Here is a 21402-nt window from a genome sequence, read left to right as displayed (position 1 = left end):
TAGGATTCTGCTTTAGGTTACTTATTTTAGACTCTTAATTTTCTTAACATTTCCTTTGTGTTTAGTTACCTCCTGTGTTATTTTTGACAGTCATGTTTCCTTGTGTCTGGAAACTCTAGAAGTTTTCCTGCTGAGCAGTGAAGTACAAAGAGTTGGTAAAAGATACATTTTTACTGATTTGCCTGTTTAATTTTAAACATGAATTCCACCAGTAACATCAGTTATGTTGCAAATGATATATTATGTCAAATGTTTTCAAAAATCTTGATAAGTCCAAAATAAATCTAGTTAACAAGGGTTTCCAGAAACTGTCAAGCATAAAACCTGCAGTATGAAAATGCATTCAATTATTATAAAGGCTTTTATATTTACAGTTCACTGTATTTGTGTGAATCTGGTCTCAGAGATGATATGAAGCACATTCAATCTAGAAATGAATGCAAAATCTTTACAAACAGAAAAGACCTATTCATTCATGAAAGACTCCATGAAATATCAAAATCGTGTCAGATTCTAGGGCACAAATAAACTCACAATTTAAAAAATACAATTTACTTCTCAGAAACTCTCTAAATCTCAGAGCAGTGAGTAAAATTGTTTATCAGCTGTTTGGTTTAAATCTGTACTGAAACACATGAAGCACATGTCGGAAAATTGTGGAACATTTTTGAAGGGCTGTTCATCCATCCATTTTATTCTGCTCATATTCGATTCGAAGGCATGTGGGGTCCCTGGACAGGTCGCCAGTCTGCCGCAGGGCTAACACAGAGACATAGAACCATCCTCACTATCACGCCTACAGTCAATAACCCACAGAGACTCGGGGAGAACATGCAAAGAAAGGCCACAGGGTGGATTCAAACAAAGCATCAATCTCTACTAAAACTTTCTTTTAATCCTCAACAATCACTTTTTCCATTTTCAATGCAAAAAGGAGTTAAAATGAAATTGTATGAACAAAATCGCATTTAATTGGACAATCCTTCTTTGTTTCTTCACACAAAACATTTTTCTCTGTCAGTAAACCAGAAAACTTTTGAAACTTAAGATTTGTTTGATAGAATCATATGTGGACAGGTTGTTACTTTCAACAAGTTGTAATGAAATAAACACCAATAAATTCCAAATTGCAATAAAATAAACGTTTGTAGTGTTCAATGTCTGTACAAATATTAACTCTATCCAGTTTAGTTTCCTAGTTGCCCATAAACAGCTGTGAAAAGTAGTACAAGAAGTCAAATCAAAAATATTTGTGGTCAAAAATATCCTGAAGGCACATGTAAATATGAGGCTGGGATCGTGAATGACTCCACGTCACGTGAAGAAACAGAAGTCACTGAAAGGGATTCAGGGTGGAGGCAAAGCTTCCTCAGGACTGCTCCTCCCTGATGTGCCCACGGTGTGAAATCCCACGCTGTTCACTACTTTTCCCAGGGTCTCCTTTTCTGGTGACGAAGGGAACCCTAAAAGGAAAAGTAAATAAGGGTTATGAGTGCATGGAAATCTCTTCATGATCAGATATATTCCATAACCTTTCAGTCTGACTTCATACATGTTAATAAAAGAGGATAAAGCTTTATTTAAAATTGTTTCTGATGATGCACTCAGCTACTTACGGAGTACATGTTGGAGAGGTTGTTGAAAAGCACTTGGCCTGCGCTCACTTTGTTCCTCACTCCTCTCACGGTCCCATTCTTGCTGCATATATTGATCCGCTTGTTGCTAAACAGCATCTCTCTCTTGGCACTGGCGTACAAAAGTAGGTCATCGGGTTCACAGCCGTTCTCGTCCACGGCTGCTTCCACCACCAAACCGTTCAGGTGGCGGTTGGCCTCGCTGGTGGGGAGAGAGCCGCCCTGCTGCTCTGCCTCTGGGCTGCTGGTCGAGTCAGACTCCACCGAGTCCTCCACCGAGTCCTCCACCAAGCCGCACCAGGCTCTCTCATCCTTGAACACCTCCGCCAAGACCCGGCCACTGTTGGCAGACGCTACTCTAAACCTGACTGTTTTCCCAGCCTTCTCGTTCTCCTGTTTCAGTTTTGGCCTCTCCATTGAAATACAAGAATGTCTCACATGTTTTACATCCCATTCAGAAAAGCCAGACGCGCTCTCTCAGTGCTGCGCAATTATCAAACAATAATATCCTCATTGATGTGTCAAAATGAGCTGAGTACAAAAACTAGACACCCAGATGGTTAATAATTAATGAGCTTCTGCCATGGTAACCGCTAAAACAGGTAAACAGTAAACTGATATTACCATGTTCAATAATTAATCAAGGTTAGTTTTCAAACAGCTACAGAAGTGTGTGATCCTTTATGGTCGACTGGGCCAGCAACAAGGATGAATTACCCAGGAAACACCAGACAACCTCCGGTGACCTTTTCTGTGGCCCCCGTTTTGTTTGTCTGACCCCGAGGTTATCACGAGAGCGCAGACTCGAAAACCAAAGTAGGCAGATTGTTCTTTTCTGTGTTGGCCACTTTATTATATGCATCTGTTCAACTGCTCACAAATATCCAATCAGCTAATCACATGGCAGCAGCTCAGTGCATTTAGGCATGTAGACATGATCAAGATGAAGAAAGAACAAATGGCATGACGGATGGTGGTTCTCCAGAGAGCCTCTCCGCTGGAACCTCAGTAAGCTCACTCTTTCAATTCATCTCATAAATATTTTCTTGGAAAAATCTGGACCACTAGGATTAACCCCTGTCTCATCTCTCTCCCTACACCTGGAAAAGGACCACTGTATTGTAACTCACGCTTCCACTGATACAAGTCAGCAGTGGGAGTCATGACAAATCATGACATGCTCATAAATACACTGTGTGTCCTTTCAGTCAGTGTGGAAGGTTATTGCTTTGTATTTTGGTTCTTGTTGTGATAGCTTGTTTTGTTGTGTTTCTTTGTTTTCAGTTTCAGTGTTGTTTGCCTTTTAGTTACTTCGTGTTTTATTTTGAAGGTTGACTTTTCCTTTGTGTCTTGTCCTAGTTTTATTTCCAACTTTTTGCAACCTCTGCACTTTGCAGCAGGCTATTTTATTTGTCAGAGTAAAACACAGTAGGTTCAGTTAAGTCACACAAAGTAATGAACAGAGCCAGAGGCAAAACTTTAAGCCTTACCACCATCAAGTTAGCTAGTGGGTACTTAACTGATCTCCTTGACCTGTATAACCCAAAAAGAGCACGAAGATCCTCCAGCCAACTGCTCCTAATACAACCAAGGTCTCGTTTAAAAGCCAGAGGTGACCGTGCCTTTGCTATTGCTGCATCTAGACTCTGGAATAATCTCCTAGTTGATATCCGTACATCGGAATCTATTCAATTGTTTCAATTGTAAAAGCCCACCTGTTCAACTTAGCTTTTGAAGCAAATTAGTTTGACTTTCACTTGGCCTGCACTACACCATGTAATTGTACATTTTAATTGAAATTGTACTATTTGTTTCTTGTTTCTGCCCGCATTGCGGTATTATTGTGAAGCACTTTGATCTACACTAATCTTTTAAAATGTGCTATAGAAATAAACTGATTTGATTTGAAGATGGTGAGTTTTTTTTATGTTATGTTATTATTAAATAAGATGGGAAGCTATCCACAGAGACCAGGATTATTATTATTATTATTATTATTATTATTATTATTATTATTATTATTATTATTATTATTATTATTATTATTATTATTATTCGGCTGTAATCATGTTCATATCGACTACAAAGTTGATTATTTTAGAATTAGAATCTGTGGCGATTCATCGACTTTTCGAGCCAGCCTCAAGTGGCCACAGCAGGAACTGCAGTTTTATTTTTATTTTTTTCTGAGAATGTAGCTGCTTGTCTTTAAACTATCAATGGTAACAAAATTCTCATCTTTGCCTCTGAAAGCCTCTCTGGCAGGTTGTTTTTATACCTAACCATGTTTTTCATCAATCAGGTGTTTGTGAGGGTTTTGTTATTTGTTTTGCTTTTTTTGTATTGTACTAAACAACTTTCCAGTCATTTAAGTGTTGCTAGGATCAAAGAAAAATATGTACTAGTTAAGTTCTTCTCCATTCTTCTCATGCAACTCATGAGCGAGTGCATTTCCTAATGTTGATCCTAATGCAGGGATCGGGCAAATTCGTGGCCAAATAAAATATACGGATCATAAAGTCCCCAGCCTGTAATTCCACCCCGCTCCTGTAGATGGCAGGAAGCGCCCGCTGCTGGCGCACAGCAAGAGGAGGAAGAAGCAGACCTCACACGTGTTCCTGCACCAGAGTGTCAACATGGGCAAAAGAAAACAAAATAAGCAGTTTCTAACTACTTTATCCAAAAAACAGAAGAAGCACTTGAAGGAGTTTGGAGAGGAACATCCTTTTCACGATGTGTAAGCAGAACGACAGCAACTTCCGGTCTGGTTTAAAGGAAGAAGCTGCTTTATATTAGCAAGGCTGCTAATTTCTAGTTTTTCATTCCATTTTTTAAATGTAACTGTAGTTTTTCCCGTATTATCTCGGTGTAAAGTACAAACAGAAATGTAGCAAACATCTTAAATTTACTTTTTCTAAGGAGGGCAATGTGCTGATGTTTACCTGATGACATGGATTTTTAATATTAGAAACTATCAGTGAGTTAAGCCCCTAGTAAAGCCGAAACAAGAGAAGAAGAATGGCGCATTTTAAGGGGACACTTTAACACTTTAACTTCAGTAAGAACCGTTTCTTCTACCCTGGGGAAAGTGACGCAGGTACGCCGGAGAGGCAACAACAGCACAACGTCGCTTCTAATACCTCCTGGCTGATCGTTCTATAGGTTTGCATTTGGTGGTACTTTTTTCTACTGGTAGCTCAGGAGATGGACTGTTACACAAGGAGAGCTGGACAGAGCCGCAGAAAGGCATCGGCACCGGTACAGCACTGCTATCTGCTCCTCTGTGTGATTAGAAACTGGTGGAGCACCGCTAAAGCTCTAAATGATGACCTCGTTTATTTTCTGCCTAAACTGTGAATAAGACTCCATGCGGACGGCAGGAGGAGCTCACATCTTGTGGGAGCTGTCAGACTGCTGTTTTTACATGTAATTCTGAAAGCCATCCAGTGGGTTGAATTCTATCCTTTGGTGGGTCAGCTCTGGTGCCATCTCTGATCTACATATGCAGCGGTGCAGGCCAAAAGAACAATGCGTTAATATATATATATATATATATATATAATAAACTGCACTTACTGGTTACAATAAGTGGCAGATTATTAATCATTGTTGTAAAACTAGTACAAAGCTTTACTTTGTCCTAATAATTTCAATATTTTTACAAATATGTTTTCTGAGCAGCTTCATTTAATTTTCTCTCTCTTTTTCTCTCTGTCTTTTTTTTTTTTTTTTACAGAGTTAATGAAAGACCTGAAAAAACTCAAGTAATGGAACTGGTGAGTAGAAAGTCCTAAACAGTTTAGTGCTGTAAAAAGTGTGTGGCTTGTCAAAGTCTACTTTTCCTCCCCGACTTCCTGTATATGATTCTATAAATACAGTTTGGAAAAAAAATTCTGTTTCATTTTGTGCCTTTGTTTTTCCTTTTTTACATTGTATTGCACTGTAATGCTTTACTTAAAGTATGTAATAATAGGTGGTATTTATTGTTTTGGCTCCTCTAATACATGAAATTTAAAAATGTCTTATTTTATCAGTTTGGGCTCGTTTTTACCAACGCTGCTGTCAGACTTGTTTTAAAACTTAATGTCTTGTGTGAGTGTCTTCCAAAAAAGCCTTGATTATACTTTCCACATTGATGAGTCCTCTCAGGTTAGACTGATTTAAGTTTTATCGTAACACGGCAAGCCCGAGGGTCCGTGCGGACGGCTGCATGCCTGCCTGTTTTTTGTGATCAGCTATGCATGCGCTCCAGGTGGTGGTCTTCAAAGAAGTGTAACAGGAAAGACCACGGAACAAAATCAAAGCTTTTTAGTACTGATCCCCAAAGGGTGGGCTAGGGCCCCCCTGGTGGGCTGCCTAAGGAACTGTAGGTGGGCCAGAGTAATAACAGAAATTCAGTTTGAAATTACTTACTAGTATGTTCAGTTACAGACTTGTATAAATGTATTTATTTATATAAAAAGGGAAACAAAACTGGTAGTATGAGGTGGTAGTTTGTGACATTACTGTGACCTAAGGCTAAATTTAATAAGTAAGTAAGTTTGTGTCCCAGTGGCAGGTGGGTCACTTGCGTTAGTGTTCGCATATGACTGTATAACCTAAAGCCTGTGTGGTTTATGGGTTCTGAGTACATGTTTTAATGAAATACAATATTTCTGTTGCATTCTTAACAAGAGTAAGTGGGCTGCACACTCTTGACTTGGGGAGTGGCTGCTTTAGCCTAAGGTTTACATTGTTAATTTGTCATTCCAAGCATCTCAGGTCATCTGAAGTAATGAACAAGTAATGTCGTGTATCAAATTACCTTCTTCAGACAGTAAAGTGAGTAAATAAATAGTTACTTTTAAAATAATTAATCTGTAATATACTTTTTTTAATATCTATGACACCCCATCCTTGCATAAACCATCACATTTGATCCAGTTTTGAGGTTAGATTTAGGTTCAGTATTCACTATTATACACAAAGCGATGATGCCACATTCAGTGAACAGCAATAATCGTGAACAGCATCAACACAGCGATAATAAATGGATTCATGAGCTACCTTTTTTAATTTTTAGCCGTCAAGTCCAGAACAATCTGAGTCAGAGGCCGATGAGCTGGAACCAGAAGAAGAAGAGGAGGAACCAGAGCAGAAAACAGCCTATCAGAAACTTCTTTCAACTCTCAGCCAACCAAGAGGTGAAGCTCAGAGCGAAGAGGAGGACAGCACAGATGATGAGGAGGAGGAGGAAGAAGAGGAGGAGCTTCTTGGTGAAGGTGAGCTGTTTGTTTCCAGAGCTCTTTATTTCAACAACCACTTTGGATTTCACTGAATGTGTTTGTGTTTTTTCCATCTCAGATGAGATTGATGCTGAGGAGGGAAGTGAGGGTGGTGATGAAGATGAAAAGGGAGAAGGAGAACCTGCAGATGGAGAGGAAGCTTTGATGGAAGCAGGAGATGGGGAGGATGACAGGAAGGAGCCGGGAGATGAGTTTGTAGACAAAGAGCATGAGTCCCAGTTCTGTCTGGAGACCAACTTCACGGGAAAAGGAGAACAGGAGGAAACACGGGACGAAGATAGTAAAGGTACTTAAAGGGTTGGAGGGGAAAAAAAGATCTCCTGAATTCTTTGGCAGAATTATTTAGTATCTTAAAAAACAGATTTTTAAATGTTTTCTTGTACATTTGTTTTATCAGCTCTAGATACGAGTATGGTGTGTCTTATAGTTTTGCTCTTTGTTTACAGACATGTTTGTCCAGCATTTGGACACAGAGCTTGACGAAGAGGACGTGCAGAAGATAACATCGGGCTGCAAATCAAAGACTCAGATTACGGTACACCAGTCTCATTAAATACATCTTCATTAAAGGAGACTTCTAATGCTCATCGACAGCTGCAATTTCTTAGTCGTAGAGTAGCTTTATGTTGCTGATCCTTGGTGCAGCCCCTCATTTTATATTCCTCTGCCTGACAAAAACCGTGTTAGCCCCTTCTCCTTTAAGGCCCCCCCCCCCCCCCCCCCCCCCAAACTTTCTTCAGATTGGTTCCACCTCTAAAACATAGGGTTTGATTAGCAAGGAGGGGTGGACTTTATGTGCTTTTAGTCCCAAGCCATGTGCCTGAGGTGATTGTGTTAAGCGTATTTGTGCTCAGTGACATCACACGGAGCCATAAGTAAAATATGAAGCCTAAAACTGAGGTTCTGGCTCACGGGAGCAACTTGCACATGTTCTGGGAATGTTTAATATTGGCATCCATTATTGTATACGTGTATATATCACATAAAAGAAGTAAAAGCATGATAGGTCATAAAATCTGAATCAGAAATGCTTTATTAATCCCAGAGGAAGTTGTGTGGTCTCAGTTGCTCCATGACAATAAGAACATTAACAAACAAATTAAAATACAAATAATACGTTAAAGAATAGCTCTAATACAAATAACTCTAATATATAAATATCCAGAAATATTCCCAAGAATTGGAATATAAAAGTTGAAATTGAAGTGCCGCTCTTATCATATTACAAAACGTAAAGTTTCAGCCTTTGCCTTTCTCTTTCTTAGTGGCCAAAGCTGGGAACTCTGCTTTGCACCAATCCCCTGGAGAAGTTTGGCCCTATCAGCCCCCAGACAGACACAAACCTCCCAGTTTTCCATAAACTTGTGGAGACACGCTGGAGGGATCTGAACCAGACGTTCAATCATAAAGGGCAGGCCGAAGAGATCAGCCCTCTCCAGCTGGAGTTGCTGGCCCTAATGGGCTCCTATAAAGATCTGTACTACCCGGAGACATGCCCTGTCAAGCAGGGACCACATGTGCGCAGTGCATATTGCCTCCATGTGCTTAACCATGTACTGAAGGCTAATTCTCAGGTCCTGGCTCATAACTCACAGTTGAAAGAGCAGAAGAGTCGGACTAAAGCCGGAGCCGAGCCACAGGATGAACTCCGAGACCAAGGACTCACCAGGCCAAAAGTAATCCACAGAAATGTTCATTTATTCTTCTTTTTGTTCTTGTTCTTTTTACTTACATATCAGTATTGCTGAGTATCTGCTAACCTGCTGTCATCGCCCTGATGAATCTGTCAGGTCCTGATCCTCGTTCCATTTCGGGGAAGCGCGCTGCAGGTCGTCCATACGCTCATCAGCCTGCTGGAGACTAAAGGCAAGAAAGTGATGGTGAGCAACAAGAAGAAGTTCAAGGAAGAATTTGGAGAGGACGAGGATGAGAAGCCGCCCAATTTGCAGAGACCAGACGACTATAACGCTATCTTTACAGGCAACGTGGACGATCACTTCAGGATAGGTACGCTCTGAAAAAAGAACCCTAGCTTCTTTAAAAACCCGAGTTTGTCTCTTTGACCTTCTCCTGCTCTGTCCTCTCCAGGTGTCTCCATTTTGAAGGGCAGCATGCGCCTCTATGCCCCCTTCTACTCATCCGACATCATCATCACGTCTCCTCTGGGCCTTCGCACTGTGCTGGGAGCAGAAGGAGAACGCAAGAGAGACTTTGATTTCTTGTCCTCTATCGAACTGCTAGTGGTGGATCAGGCAGACGTCTTCCTCATGCAGAACTGGGAGCACGTGCTGGTAAGAACGTAGCGCCCTCTGCTGTCTAGGAAGCAATTTTGGGCATAAACAACAAACATGTTTGCATTTTAAATGCAAACATGAGATGAAAGCTTCATTTAAGACTCATTCTGACCAGATTTACTTCACTCATGCTTTTACTGCTACCTGCTCTACTCATTTATCACAATCAAAGTCCAAAGTGCATTTGAGTTATTATTATTATTATTATTACTGCTGCAATTTAAATCCCATCCAGAGTGATGAAATGTACTTTTTAATCTTAGTTGGAAAATTATCTTGCTTTATCCTGTTTCTTATCTGCGCAGTGTAATAATTAAACTTCAGTGTGATAATGGAGGAAGTTCATTATGTTTTTTTACAGATTTGATGGAAACAAAAAGCTTACAGACCTAATTGAGTGATTATAAAGGAAACAAAAGCCATTACGAGAATGCCAACCTGTAGAATAATTCATGAGCTGAGTTAAGCTTTCTTTTAAGCCTTTATGTAGGGATAGGCGTCAACGTTATTTAGTATTTACTAAGACCTTTTCACCCGTTCTTAAGCATAACTTCCCCTGCACCCTCACTTTAAATCAGTATGTATAGCTGTTATAAAGTTATGACATTTTAGCTTTATACAAGCCCTGATTTTCATTTTAATGCTTTTAATGTGTTCTTCACTTCTGTTTATTAGTGTCTGGCACATAGTAGCATAGTAATTCCGGAAATGGTTGAAAAACGTTTTGCTTTTAATTTAATGACTAGTCGAGCATTTAAACATGGTGACTGTCCTTAGTATTTAACATTTGAACAAGTTGGTACCATTAAAACTATGTTGGATCAGCTATTAGCAGATGCTACTTACAAAGTACTCTGGATGTAATAACAATAATAATCATTCATTTATGTAGCACATTTAAAAATCCACATTACATCGTTTTTAATAGGAGAAGCAAAAACGACGAAATCAGGGAAATCTTTCCTCTAAATGTATTTTTTCAGATCTGATTTAAATGAATAGCAGGAAAATTCTGAGCTTTTATCTTCCATAATTCCTCATAATGTTATTATTTCCTTCCTTTTGTTTTTCCCCGTTATGGTCACCAGCATGTGATGAAGCACATGAACCTGCAGCCGCTGGACTCCCACGGTGTCGACTTTTCCAGAGTGAGGATGTGGAATCTGAACAACTGGGCCCGACACTACAGGCAGACGCTGGTTTTCAGCTCCATTCAGGACCCACAGATCAACAACATCCTCTCCAAGCACTGCGCCAACTACCGCGGACAGGTAGGCCACACTTCACACTTTACTATTGCTGAGAGAGAGAGGTGGTGGATGTACACCCTTTATCGTGTAACATTTTCAGAACAAGGCTCGGAAATATCTGCAGGTTCATATTGATTTGGTTTTAACTAAGGTGTTAATTCTTTTGTTTTCTTTGTGTGTTTTTTGGCTCAGATTGTCATAAAGAACATACCAAAAACTGGTTCCATCTGCCAGGTCTTGGTCCAGCTGCCTCATGTCTTCCAGATGTTTTCCTCCGCCAGCTTCATCGACCACGATGCTCGGTAAAGTCCAGCGTGTACCTTCACCCTAAACTGTCTCCTGACATTAGTGCTCTTTTTTTCTCTCTCACAGCATTCTACGATATAGGTCCTGGCAGCTGATTGGTTGTTTTCTCCGATTTTGTGTATAGGTTTCAGTTCTTTATAGACAAAGTGCTGCCGCAGTACAAGGATTCGGTTATGTCACACACTCTGATCTACATCCCGTCTTACTTCGACTACGTTCGGCTGCGTAACTACATGAAGAAAGAGGAGATGAACTTTGCCAGCGTCTGCGAGTACTCCAGCAAATCCGAGGTGTCCCGAGCACGCCACTTTTTCCAAAAGGGGGAGAAACAGTTCATGCTCTTTACGGAGCGCTTTCACTTCTACAAGAGGTCAGTTCTTTGTAATGCCCTGTCATGTGGGCCTTGTCCATAGTAAATCAAACAAATCTGAAGAAAAAAAACCCACCTGACCACCTCTGAGTCATCTGATTTATTTTGTACAATAACTTTGGTATGTTAAATATGGTGGGAATTTCCTAAGTTAAAGACCCTCAGGGTGCAAAGGGTGGTCAAAATGTAGCTTTGTTTAATCTGCATGTTTTTCGGGGCCTTAAAAAGACATTTAAGATCTGGTTTGGATTTTTAATTTGTTTGTTTGTTTTTTTCAAACAGCAACCAAATAAATTTTATACCCACTCAAAGTGTCACAATCTAAAGCCAAAAAAACATCCCTGTTGTGGGAGTTTCAATAACAAGACTGTACCAGCTTTTACCAATTGGTCGCTTATTACCTGTTCAGCTTGTAACACTTTTCTTTTGGCTTTACTAAACTTTAGAGATTCAACTGTAAGAGAACTTATATCCGTCGCTTCTGTCGGCTGTGAAGGCTTTAAAGGCACTAATCTTTAGAGTTAACGTCACCAGATAACTGATATATATTTGTAATCCATTTTATTGCACTCACCTGATAGCTGCATATGACAAGTTGCCAAGAGAGAAACTATGGTACTGTATGATGAAGTCACAAGTGGCAGAGAAGTATGTGAGCCTGGTACAGGGCATGAATGTGGGGGTGGGATTGCATCAGGGATCATCTCTGAGCCCCCTTTTGTTTGCATTGGCGATGAACAGGTTGACAGACGGGGTCAAGCATGAGTCTCTGCAGATGACAGGACAGAATGTGTGTGTGAATAAGGGGGAGATTTTGGAAGTTTTCTAGTCTGTTCTGGGGGAAACAGGTGAAGAGGTGAACAGGCAGATTTTAAATACCTGATAGAAGAATAGCAGAAAGAGTGAAAGCGAAGTTTTACAAGATGGTAGTGAGAGCTGCTATGATGTGTGGTTTGTGAGGTGGTGGTACTGACAAAAAGACAGGAGGCTGAGCTGAAGATGGTAGGATTTTCATTGGGAGTGACCTGGACAAGAGTGGAAATAAGTAATCTGAGGGACAGCTCAGTTTGAAAACAACGTTAGAGAGCCAATGCTGAGCTTGTTTGGAAATGTGAAGAGAAAGAATATGAGATATATTCGACAAAGGATGGAGAAGCCAGGCAGGAGGCAAAGAGGAAGACCTCGAGAAGAATTGTGAATAAAGTGAAGGAGGACATGCAGAGGTTTGGTGTAACAGAGGGCTGGGCTGAAATGGAGCCAGATTATCTGCTGTGGTAACCTCTTAGGGGAGCAGTCAGAAGAAGAATTGTAGTACTGTCAGGTGTTTTCATCTTGTTGTTGCTTTGATGCTTCTTTTCTTTCTTTCTTTTTGTAATTTAGAGCACATAAATGTCTAATCATGGAATAACTCCTAAATATTTCAAAAGAAAACATGAAGCCATTTTCTGCTAGATTTATCCAACTAATTTCCTCCTTGTTTACAATTACTGCAACGTAAAAAAAAAAAAGAGCCTTGCATTCATGGCTTATTCCAGCCGATCCGAAATGAAAATTATTTAAATTAAAGGTTGCAGCTACTCCAACAGTTATTACTAAGCAAATTAAGTTACATTAAATCCTTGAATGCACTTTGATCAATTAATACAGCTCACGATCTCAATTTAGGAAGCTTATATAAATCTATGCTCTCAAGGTAACACCTTGATAAGATTTTATTACACCAGCATGATAGTGTAATCGTTCGGCGTGATAGTTCAGCTGCGGGTTAAACAGGCTGTTGAAAAGTCAAATCGCATCAGCAATGCATGTACTTATAACGTTTCTTGTTATAGAAACTGGTTTAGTATATCCTCTGCTGTAGGAGATAATAAAGGACAGTTTATATCAGTTCTATCCTCTCGCTTAAAGAGAATAATCACTCGGCTTTAGCCAGTGTCTTGTCCCATTAATTTGCTCCCCTTGATCCGTTTTAAAGAGCTCTGGAAGACTATTGGACCAATCGTTCAGACCACTGTTTAAAATAAATAGGCCGTTCAGACTGATGTTAATAAGCTGTGGTACTCCTGCCGATGAAAACACAAATCCTAATGCTTTGGTTTTCTCTAATTTTAGACTTATTTAAAAACTGCCATATATACCTAAAGTTTTAGAGAAAACTGTACTTTTAAAACGGCAGTTCTTTTTACAGTATTTTGGAAGTTTTCTAGTCTGTTCTGAAAATCATCCATGTTTTTGTGAATTGCATGACTTCACTATTATTGTGCTTTTAAATCTTACTGATGCTTCTGATGCTGTGAACAACACAAGTTTCTTGTCCCGTGTAGAACACTAAGGCATCGAGGGTGGTTTAAACACAGAGAACCTTCTCGGCTCGTTTTGGTGACAGACTTCTTCCTCAGCCACTCTTGCATGTGGAGTCCAATGGGTTTAATTCTTGGGCCAATTCTCTTCTCTTTATTTTTCCCTATGGGACTAATTGCAGATGACACCGTAATTTATGTGCCAATAAAAAGAAACTATGTCAGCTCCCTTAAAGCACTGCTGGTGGCTCTAAGCTTTTTTTTTCTTTTTTTTTTAATGAATGTCTTAGTCATGCTTTTATAATGTACCTGGCCTACTTTAATGCACTTTCCGTTGCCTTTAGCAACACTTCAATTGCTCGTCTGTAGTTAGTCGGGTTTTTTGTTTTTTAAACCTTTGAAAGATCAGCACCAACTTGGGTATCCAAGCTGCTGACTATTCATTTTAATAGAATCTTATTACTAAATCTTACTAGTCTAACCCAGGTTGCCCTCAGTTTGGCATCTTTCTAGGTAAAACTGTTTCACTGCTTTTTTTTCATCACTGGACGAGGCCTTTATCTTCTCAAGGGCATTCAAATGTGTGTTGAAGTTTATCCAACCAGTCTACATGTGTTTTGTGGACTTTAAGGGAACTGGCCTATTATTGCAGGGAATTTGGTCCTTGTATTACCATAGCTTGGTTTGCATCAGCATCAGAAATCCAGCTTGCAGATTGGATGACAGTCAGCTCCTCCAAGTATAAAGCCAGGGTTTTTAGCTGGAAAAAACGTGAGAAGATGATAGACCATGTTGTCCTTGGTTTAAAAGAGTCTGATCTCTGACATGCTTCTTTTAGGTACACAATCAAAGGGATCCAGAACCTGATATTTTATGGATTGCCCTCCTTCCCACACTTCTATAGCGAGGTGTGTAACATGCTGGCAACAGCAACTCAGGGGGAGGAGGCCAGCTGGACCTGCACGGCACTCTACTCGCGCTACGACGCTCACAAACTGGCTGCCATCACCGGAGCACAGCGAGCAGGACAGATGCTGAACTCCAACAAGGCTGTTCACCTCTTTGTCACGGGAGGGGAAGACAAAAATGTGTGATGACACTGGATGAATATGAAAAGGACCACTGGAGTAAATTGAGCATAGGTGTTTACCATGCTTAATAATCAGGAAAGTTTCCAAATGCACCAGAAAACATGTTTATTGGCTTTGTTTTATGGTCTCCTGCAACAACATTCCTTTCATTTGTAAAGAGATTATTAACTTGTCACTGATAAGAAGAGTTGGATGTTTATTATTAAAAACTTTCCTTATCTTTTACTTGATTAAAGTTCATGCATAGCAAAATGTGACCTAACACGGCCATGAAGTGCCAAAATAATTGCATAATAGTTTTCATGAGGTGATAATGCAGTAATCTTATGAGAATTTCAAGCCAAAACAACCTGCGAGAGTAGCTTTGCATGATTTATAGTTCAGATTAATCCTCATAAAACTCAAACAAGGACAGTGTAGATTAAAACCTTAATGTCACCATGATCGTCATGGATATAAATGTGGAGAGACTAAAACTCACAAACTCAACATGTAAATGTTGATGTTGAGGGTTCAAAGCTAGGAGAAGACCCCCATTTCAGACAGGTCATTGAAGGTGAACACTATTTTTACAGGTTGTTTATTTAATTCCATTTTGCTCTTGTTTTATGACTACTAAACAAGCAAAGGTGGGGAGATAATAACCGTCTTTAAGCATCAAGAAACCCCAGCAAAGTAAGGCTAGTGGAGGGGTAACAATCTATTACATCAGGTTTGGGGCATGAGGGAACCAAAGAGAGCTGGAGGAGTATATAGAGGCCACTATTAATTGAAACAATACATTAAAGAGACAACACAAAAGATAATGCATGCAGAAATGTGTAAAAATACTGGTGAACCATAGATTATGAGCATTTTTCTCCTCTTTTTATTAAATGCAGCTGATCAAAGCGCTGATAAGTCCAAGGCTTAAGCTGTCCTGCGGGTAAGGAGACTATTTTAGGGCTTTGAATTGGTCTTTTTGTAAAACAGTCTAACTTCCATTCGAATAACAAATGCACAAAATGACGTCTAGTCTTACCCTAAAAATTGATCTAGAGTGTGTTTGTGAAACCAGCCCTTGTCTAGAGGACACTGAAAGCGGAAGGCTCTACCTCCTATTTTGCAGTCTCATCGTGATATGCTCTATTGGGATAACATGTTATTAGCGGGTAACATAACATCTCAAGGCCAATGGAGGAGTACAAGAGAGTCTTTGCGGTCTGATTTACATATTTCTGACTCAGGGCTGCTTAGGTGCTGGGCATCCCTGTCGTCCCTGAAGCAGCCAATCAGTGAAGCCCAGCAAACGTGTGAGAATACCAAGCAAAACAGGTGGTTGTATGAGCCGCCCACATAATTATTAACTCCTTGTGTTGATGCAATAGTGACTTTGGTCACGCTATTATAGTGTTTTCTCCGCTGTTAAAGGTGTCAGGTTGTAGGCAGCTGTTTAACTGCAGTGATGACGGAAGAAAAGCCGCAGAAGCTCAAACTAAAGCGGGAGCTGGGGATGCTGGGAGCCGTGTCCCTCATCGTGGGGACGGCGGTCGGATCTGGGATCTTCATGACCCCACAGACGGTGATCAGCTCCATCGGGAGCCCCGGTGCCAGCCTGGTTATATGGGCGTCTTGCGGCCTGCTGGCGATTCTGGCGTCTTTCTGCTACGCCGAGCTCGGCACAGTTATAAAAGAATCAGGGGGCGAGTACATCTACATTCTGAGGACTTCATGTCCAGCGCTTGCCTTCATGTTCATCTTTAGCTCTGTGCTCTTTGTGAGACCTGCAGGCATTGCTGGCATAGGACTGAGTTTTGCTGCCTATGTTGTGACTCCTTTCTACGGAGACTGCCCCCCTCCGGTGCTGGTGGTGAAGTGCGTGGCCGCAGCGGCAATTATCACGCTCGCCACCGTGAACTGCATGAAAGTTCGCTTTGCAATGTCAATCCAAGTTTTCCTTACTGTAGTCAAAGTCTTGGCTCTGGCAGGGATTATCATAGGAGGTGTGGTGATGCTTATCAAAGGCCACACTGAGAATTTTGAAAACTCCTTTGAGAACACAAATGTTGGCGTCAATTCAATAGGAATTGCTTTCTACCAGGGGCTGTGGTCATACGACGGCTGGAACAATCTGAACTCAGTGACTGAAGAGTTAAAACGTCCCGAGGTAAGTGGGAGGGCCTTCAGAGGCTGACCCATGCCCTGACTGTAAAACACAATCACCCCGAATAAATAAGTAATGGGTTCTCTGCAGGGAGAAAATAATTTATTTTTATTGCTGAGAAATTTACAAATGTTTAACGGGAACTTTGAGCTATAACCGACTGAGACTTTTATGTTGAGGCCACAGAAGTACAGTAGCGACAGAGGTAATAAATAAATAAACGGTTTAATTTTAGATCTAACAGAAAGATTATCTGTTACTAGTGTGCATTATAACATCACATAAAGAAAAACGTTTTTTTTTCTGTTGATATTCTTCCTATTTCTAATCTTCCGGCAGCATAATAAGACCCTAAACTTAAATCAATAGTTTCTTATCATAAAACTTGTTCTGTTGAAACCCATTTTAATAAACAACATTATTTGAGTATAACTACTTTTTTTTTTCCTTTTAGCCATAAAATGCAGATGAGGTATTCATCACACAGGCGGGCAGGCGACGTAGACGCCCAAGTTTGTAAATGCAATACGATGTCGGAGTAGGCGTTGATTGAATGATTTGGTCAAATTAATCTCTGTTTAGTAATAAAGACCAAGTGAAAAAGAATATGATCACTTTTATATATTTTTTTCTCTTATTAAGGAACATTGTACATGTATCACATTGTTATGTATTTAAACGGTTATAAGCTGTTACTCATTTCTGACACATTTTAAATCTTGGTACCTTTAAGAGTCAGCTTTTCAATAAATTATTAAGTTGACCTTGAGAATAATTTAATGATTTAATGTCTGACAAAGATGGATGTAGCCCAGATGTTGAATGATAGATTCATTTATTTGGTAACATGAGCCCATTAAATGATTATTGGGTTTTTCTCCTGAAGTCCAGATTCACTCTGTGCTCCTGTGTTCAGGCTTAGATCCGTTTGCATTTATCTATTTAGTTTATTCGGCTCTATTATATTTTTAATGTATTTATTTAAACGGGACAGTGCATCTTTATGTAAATATGTCAGAGTTAGCCAAACAGCAAGTCAAGCAAAAGCAATAGAAAAGACATTTAACACAACATCAGACAATGAACAAGAATCTTGCTCTAACAATATTAGAGGCTGTTCTTTTCTTTCTAAACATTCAGCAGGGGATCAAATAATTATTTCTCCCCTATAAAAAGAAAATCTCTTTTCCCTTTCAGAATATAACAGAATAATAGTTACTCATTTTCCTAATCTATTGGTCCACACTAGTTTATCCCAGAGTAGACAAATATTTATATTTATCAGGTTTCCTGATAAGATGTGGCTCAGGATTAAAATCCCCAAATAAATATTTTTGAGTGCAACGGCAACTTTAAATCTGGTGTTTTGTGTGTTAGTTGGGGCATCTCGCAGCAAGAAATTGAGTGCCTTTAAACGGTTCATAATGCAAAAATCTCATCTCAACCCACAGTTTGCACTGGAGAGTTTGTGGTTTTGCAGGCTTTACAGCGCTATAACCTGGTAGTTAGGATTGTGCTAAGTCATGCAGAACTGCTCGTGCTGTTCATGAGAGCATATTGCTAAGCAGTTTTATTTTTCTCGTATTTTTATTTTTAGCTTTTTAGTTTCTGGAGTGGGAGTGGTTATTTAAGATTCTCACTTATTCATTCATTGCATAGTTATACATTTATTTTTGTTAAGCTACAGTGTAGCTTGCCATCACCAGTGTGTGAATGTGTGTGTGTGAATGACTGAATGTAGTGTAAAGCGCTTTGGGGTCCTTAGGGACTAAGTAAAGCGCTGTAAAAATACAGGCCATTTACCATTTTTACCATTTAATGTTACTGTCTTATTACAAATGTATGGGTATTTCTAGTATATATACATATATTTTTGTACCCCCAAAATATTTAGTTAGTTTTTATATTTTTCTAAAGTACATAGTAACTATTAAAATATTTTTGAAACTATAACTAATGTGTGTATGTGTTAGTCCCCATAGGGAAATAGTTCCTCTGCATTTAACCCATTCACCCAGTGAAGCAGTGGGCAGCCACCAATGCAGCGCCTGGGGAGCAGTGTGTAGGGACGGTACCTTGCTCAGGGGTACCTCAGGGTAGCCGTTCAGCGGAGTTGAACCCCCGACCTTCCGATCATGGGGCCACCAAGCTACCTACTGAGCTATCCCTGCCCTAATAACGCGGAGCTAGGTAAAACACGTGAATTAAACACCTATAATTCAGAACTGAACATTGAAGTCATTTCTTCATATACAGATGGTGATACCGACCGCCTGTATTTTATTTATAAGTTGTTTTATTTTGAAAAGCTTATGTTTAAGTAGTTGAGTAATGAGAGAAAAAACACAGAGTGGTGACAGTGGCAGAGAAAAGGACATTAAAGAAACTGATGGACATTATGAACAATGCCAGACATCCTCTGCACACGGCCATAAACAACCAGAAGAGTCTGTTCAGTGACAGGTTGCTTCTCCCAAAGACAAGAACTAACAGACTTAAAAACTCCTTTGTCCCACACGCCATCAGACTGTTTAACTCCTCCCTGGAGGGGAGAGGGAGGGGAAACAGGAGGACAAAGGAGGGGGGAACAACTAAGCTGTAGTGCCTCTTCACCTCACTGTGCAATACCTTTTGTGCAATACTTTTGTAAATAGTCAACGGTGCAATAGACTCAATACTTGAAATGTGCAATTCACTTGTATTTTTATTTTTATTCCTATTTATTCTATTTATCCCCTTCGTATATTTTATTTATATTGTCTCTGTATTTATATATATATATATATGTGTGTGTGTGTATTATATATATATATATATATATATATATATATATATATATATATATATATATATATATATATATATATATATATATATATATATATATATATATATATATATATATAATATTCTGTAACTCTGTAACTTCTGTCGGTGCTGTGCTTTTTTGGAAATCGAATTTCCCAGAGGAACCCACCCGAGGGATTAATAAAGTTCTATCTAATCTAATCTAATCTAATCATTAAATGTGCACTCTGCTTTTTATTGACCAGGTTTTATCAGTTCTGAAAGTACACTGAGGACAGACTGAGCTGTGAGGCAAAGAATAACTTGGTGTCTTTACTTGGCCATGTCCTTTCTATGATAACATTGTTAACATTGTTAAGCAGATGTTCATGTCTTCTCTCAGATTAGGTATTTTTCTGCTGCCAGTACAGCTCTCCAAACTATTCATGTAGGTCCAGACACAAGAAAACATTATATTGAGGACTGAAGACAGTCTTTCTCTGACTTTGAGGACACTAGTAGAATGCATTCGGTTTGCAGGGACTTTTACTGTAGAAAAGCAAGACTGAAATGATTTAAAACATGTATATTTTTAATGCTTTACTTCCCTGTCAGTGTTTTATAAAAAACCTAAAATAAATTACTGCTTACGTGAAACCTAAGAGAAAAGAAGAACTTTAAACAGCCATGCTGATGATAGCCTCGCCTTACTTTCGTAGCTGTATAATTAAGTGTGCTCCGCCTCTTATGTAAAAGACAACACTTTACAGCTACAGGTCTTCTTGTCCGCTGCTTCTAGGAAGACAAAAGCTTTCTGACCATGGGACATGACACACATGGACTCAATCTGCAGAGGGAAGTGGGGCTCATAGGAGCAGTTTCCTTCATTGGTGGAACCATGATTGGATCTGGGATCTTCATTTCTCCCCAGTACGTCCTTTCCACTATTGGGAGCCCAGGGGCCAGCTTCATTATATGGTCCTGCTGTGGACTGATAGCCATGCTGGGGGGTCTGTGCTATGCTGAACTGGGCACTATCATACCAGAGTCTGGAGCTGAGTACATTTACATACTGCGGACTGCAGGGAAAGTGGTGGCCTTCATGTTCGGCTTCAGCTTCATCATGGTCATGAGGCCGGCTAGTGGCACAGGAGTCGCTCTCATCTTTGCTGAATATGCTGTGGCCCCCTTTTACAGCGGCTGCACTCCTCCACAGCTGGCTGTGAAGTTAATGGCTGCTGTATCAATCTTGGTGCTGGCTATAATCAACTGTCTGAGCGTCCGCTTGGCCACAGGCATCCAGGTGGTCACCATGGCAGTGAAGGTGGTGGCCCTGGTGGTGATCATCCTGGGAGGCATTGTGATGCTTTTCCAGGGCCGCACTGAGAACTTTGAGGACTCATTTGAGGGAACCAATGCAGGGATCAGCTCCATTGGCATTGCTTTCTATCAGGGCTTGTGGTCGTATGATGGCTGGAACACTTTAAATTATTTAACTGAGGAGGTGAAACATCCAGAAGTAAGTCTGCGTGGGTTTGCAGTAATCTAAGTCATGGTAGTCTTAAGAGCTTCAAAAACTGGTACTTTTTTTTAACAATATGGTTCATGTGATGACACACATGATTAATAGTAGATCAACAACTGTGGTTTAAATACCTGGAACTCTTCACCTTTTGTTTTTAGAACGTTAGAAGCCTCAGGGATGACAGGTAAAATGTTCTTAAGACATCAAAAAAGTCAGAATTTGAACATTTACTGTTTGTGTTTAATATTATACAAAAAAAGGAGACAAATCGATCCAAGACTTTGGCTTTTTAGTCAGGATTGTATATAATTTATCTTGTTATGAGTGATGAGTGGACTGGACAAAGTAACAAGAAAACTGATATTACTTTTAGATATGATAACCCAAGCCTGTTGGCCCTTTGGTTCAGTGGTTAGC

General features: G+C 39.9%; 3 protein-coding genes and 1 pseudogene across 3 annotated transcripts in view; 3 read left to right on the top strand and 1 right to left on the bottom strand.

Moving 5' to 3' along the window:
- Window positions 1-1263: 1263 nt before the first annotated feature.
- grxcr1b (glutaredoxin and cysteine rich domain containing 1 b) lies at window positions 1264-2222 on the bottom strand. The gene is made up of 2 exons (XM_085390597.1): window positions 1617-2222; window positions 1264-1463 (listed from the first exon to the last, which is right to left on the bottom strand). The coding sequence occupies exons 1-2, from the start codon at window positions 2049-2051 to the stop codon at window positions 1422-1424; spliced, it is 477 nt and encodes a 158-aa protein (XP_085246723.1). The 5' UTR covers window positions 2052-2222; the 3' UTR covers window positions 1264-1421.
- Window positions 2223-4217: 1995 nt separating this feature from the next.
- On the top strand, window positions 4218-14753 carry utp25 (UTP25 small subunit processor component). Its single transcript, XM_085390841.1, has 12 exons — window positions 4218-4371; window positions 5371-5410; window positions 6697-6895; window positions 6978-7205; window positions 7366-7454; window positions 8185-8595; window positions 8710-8926; window positions 9008-9210; window positions 10302-10484; window positions 10656-10765; window positions 10894-11139; window positions 14278-14753. Exons 1-12 carry the CDS (start codon window positions 4271-4273, stop codon window positions 14531-14533), a joined length of 2283 nt encoding a protein of 760 aa, XP_085246967.1. The 5' UTR covers window positions 4218-4270; the 3' UTR covers window positions 14534-14753.
- Window positions 14754-14879: 126 nt separating this feature from the next.
- The window catches only part of LOC146646479 (b(0,+)-type amino acid transporter 1-like), a 32522-nt gene continuing 25999 nt past the window's right edge, over window positions 14880-21402 (top strand). The window contains exon 1 of the mRNA XM_085390843.1: window positions 14880-16676. Coding sequence (XP_085246969.1) covers window positions 15975-16676 — 702 coding nt within the window. The 5' untranslated portion in view covers window positions 14880-15974. The remainder of the gene's footprint in view (window positions 16677-21402) is intronic.
- LOC146646486 (b(0,+)-type amino acid transporter 1 pseudogene) lies at window positions 20272-21395 on the top strand (annotated as a pseudogene).

The sequence above is a fragment of the Rhamphochromis longiceps genome, linkage group LG19 (assembly GCF_057381845.1).
Source record: "Rhamphochromis longiceps isolate RC_006_pf linkage group LG19, R_longiceps_female_GT1.1, whole genome shotgun sequence".
NCBI classification, from domain to species: domain Eukaryota; kingdom Metazoa; phylum Chordata; class Actinopteri; order Cichliformes; family Cichlidae; genus Rhamphochromis; species Rhamphochromis longiceps.
Note: the sequence above shows the minus strand (reverse complement) of the source record. Positions and strands in the feature narration are given on the sequence as shown.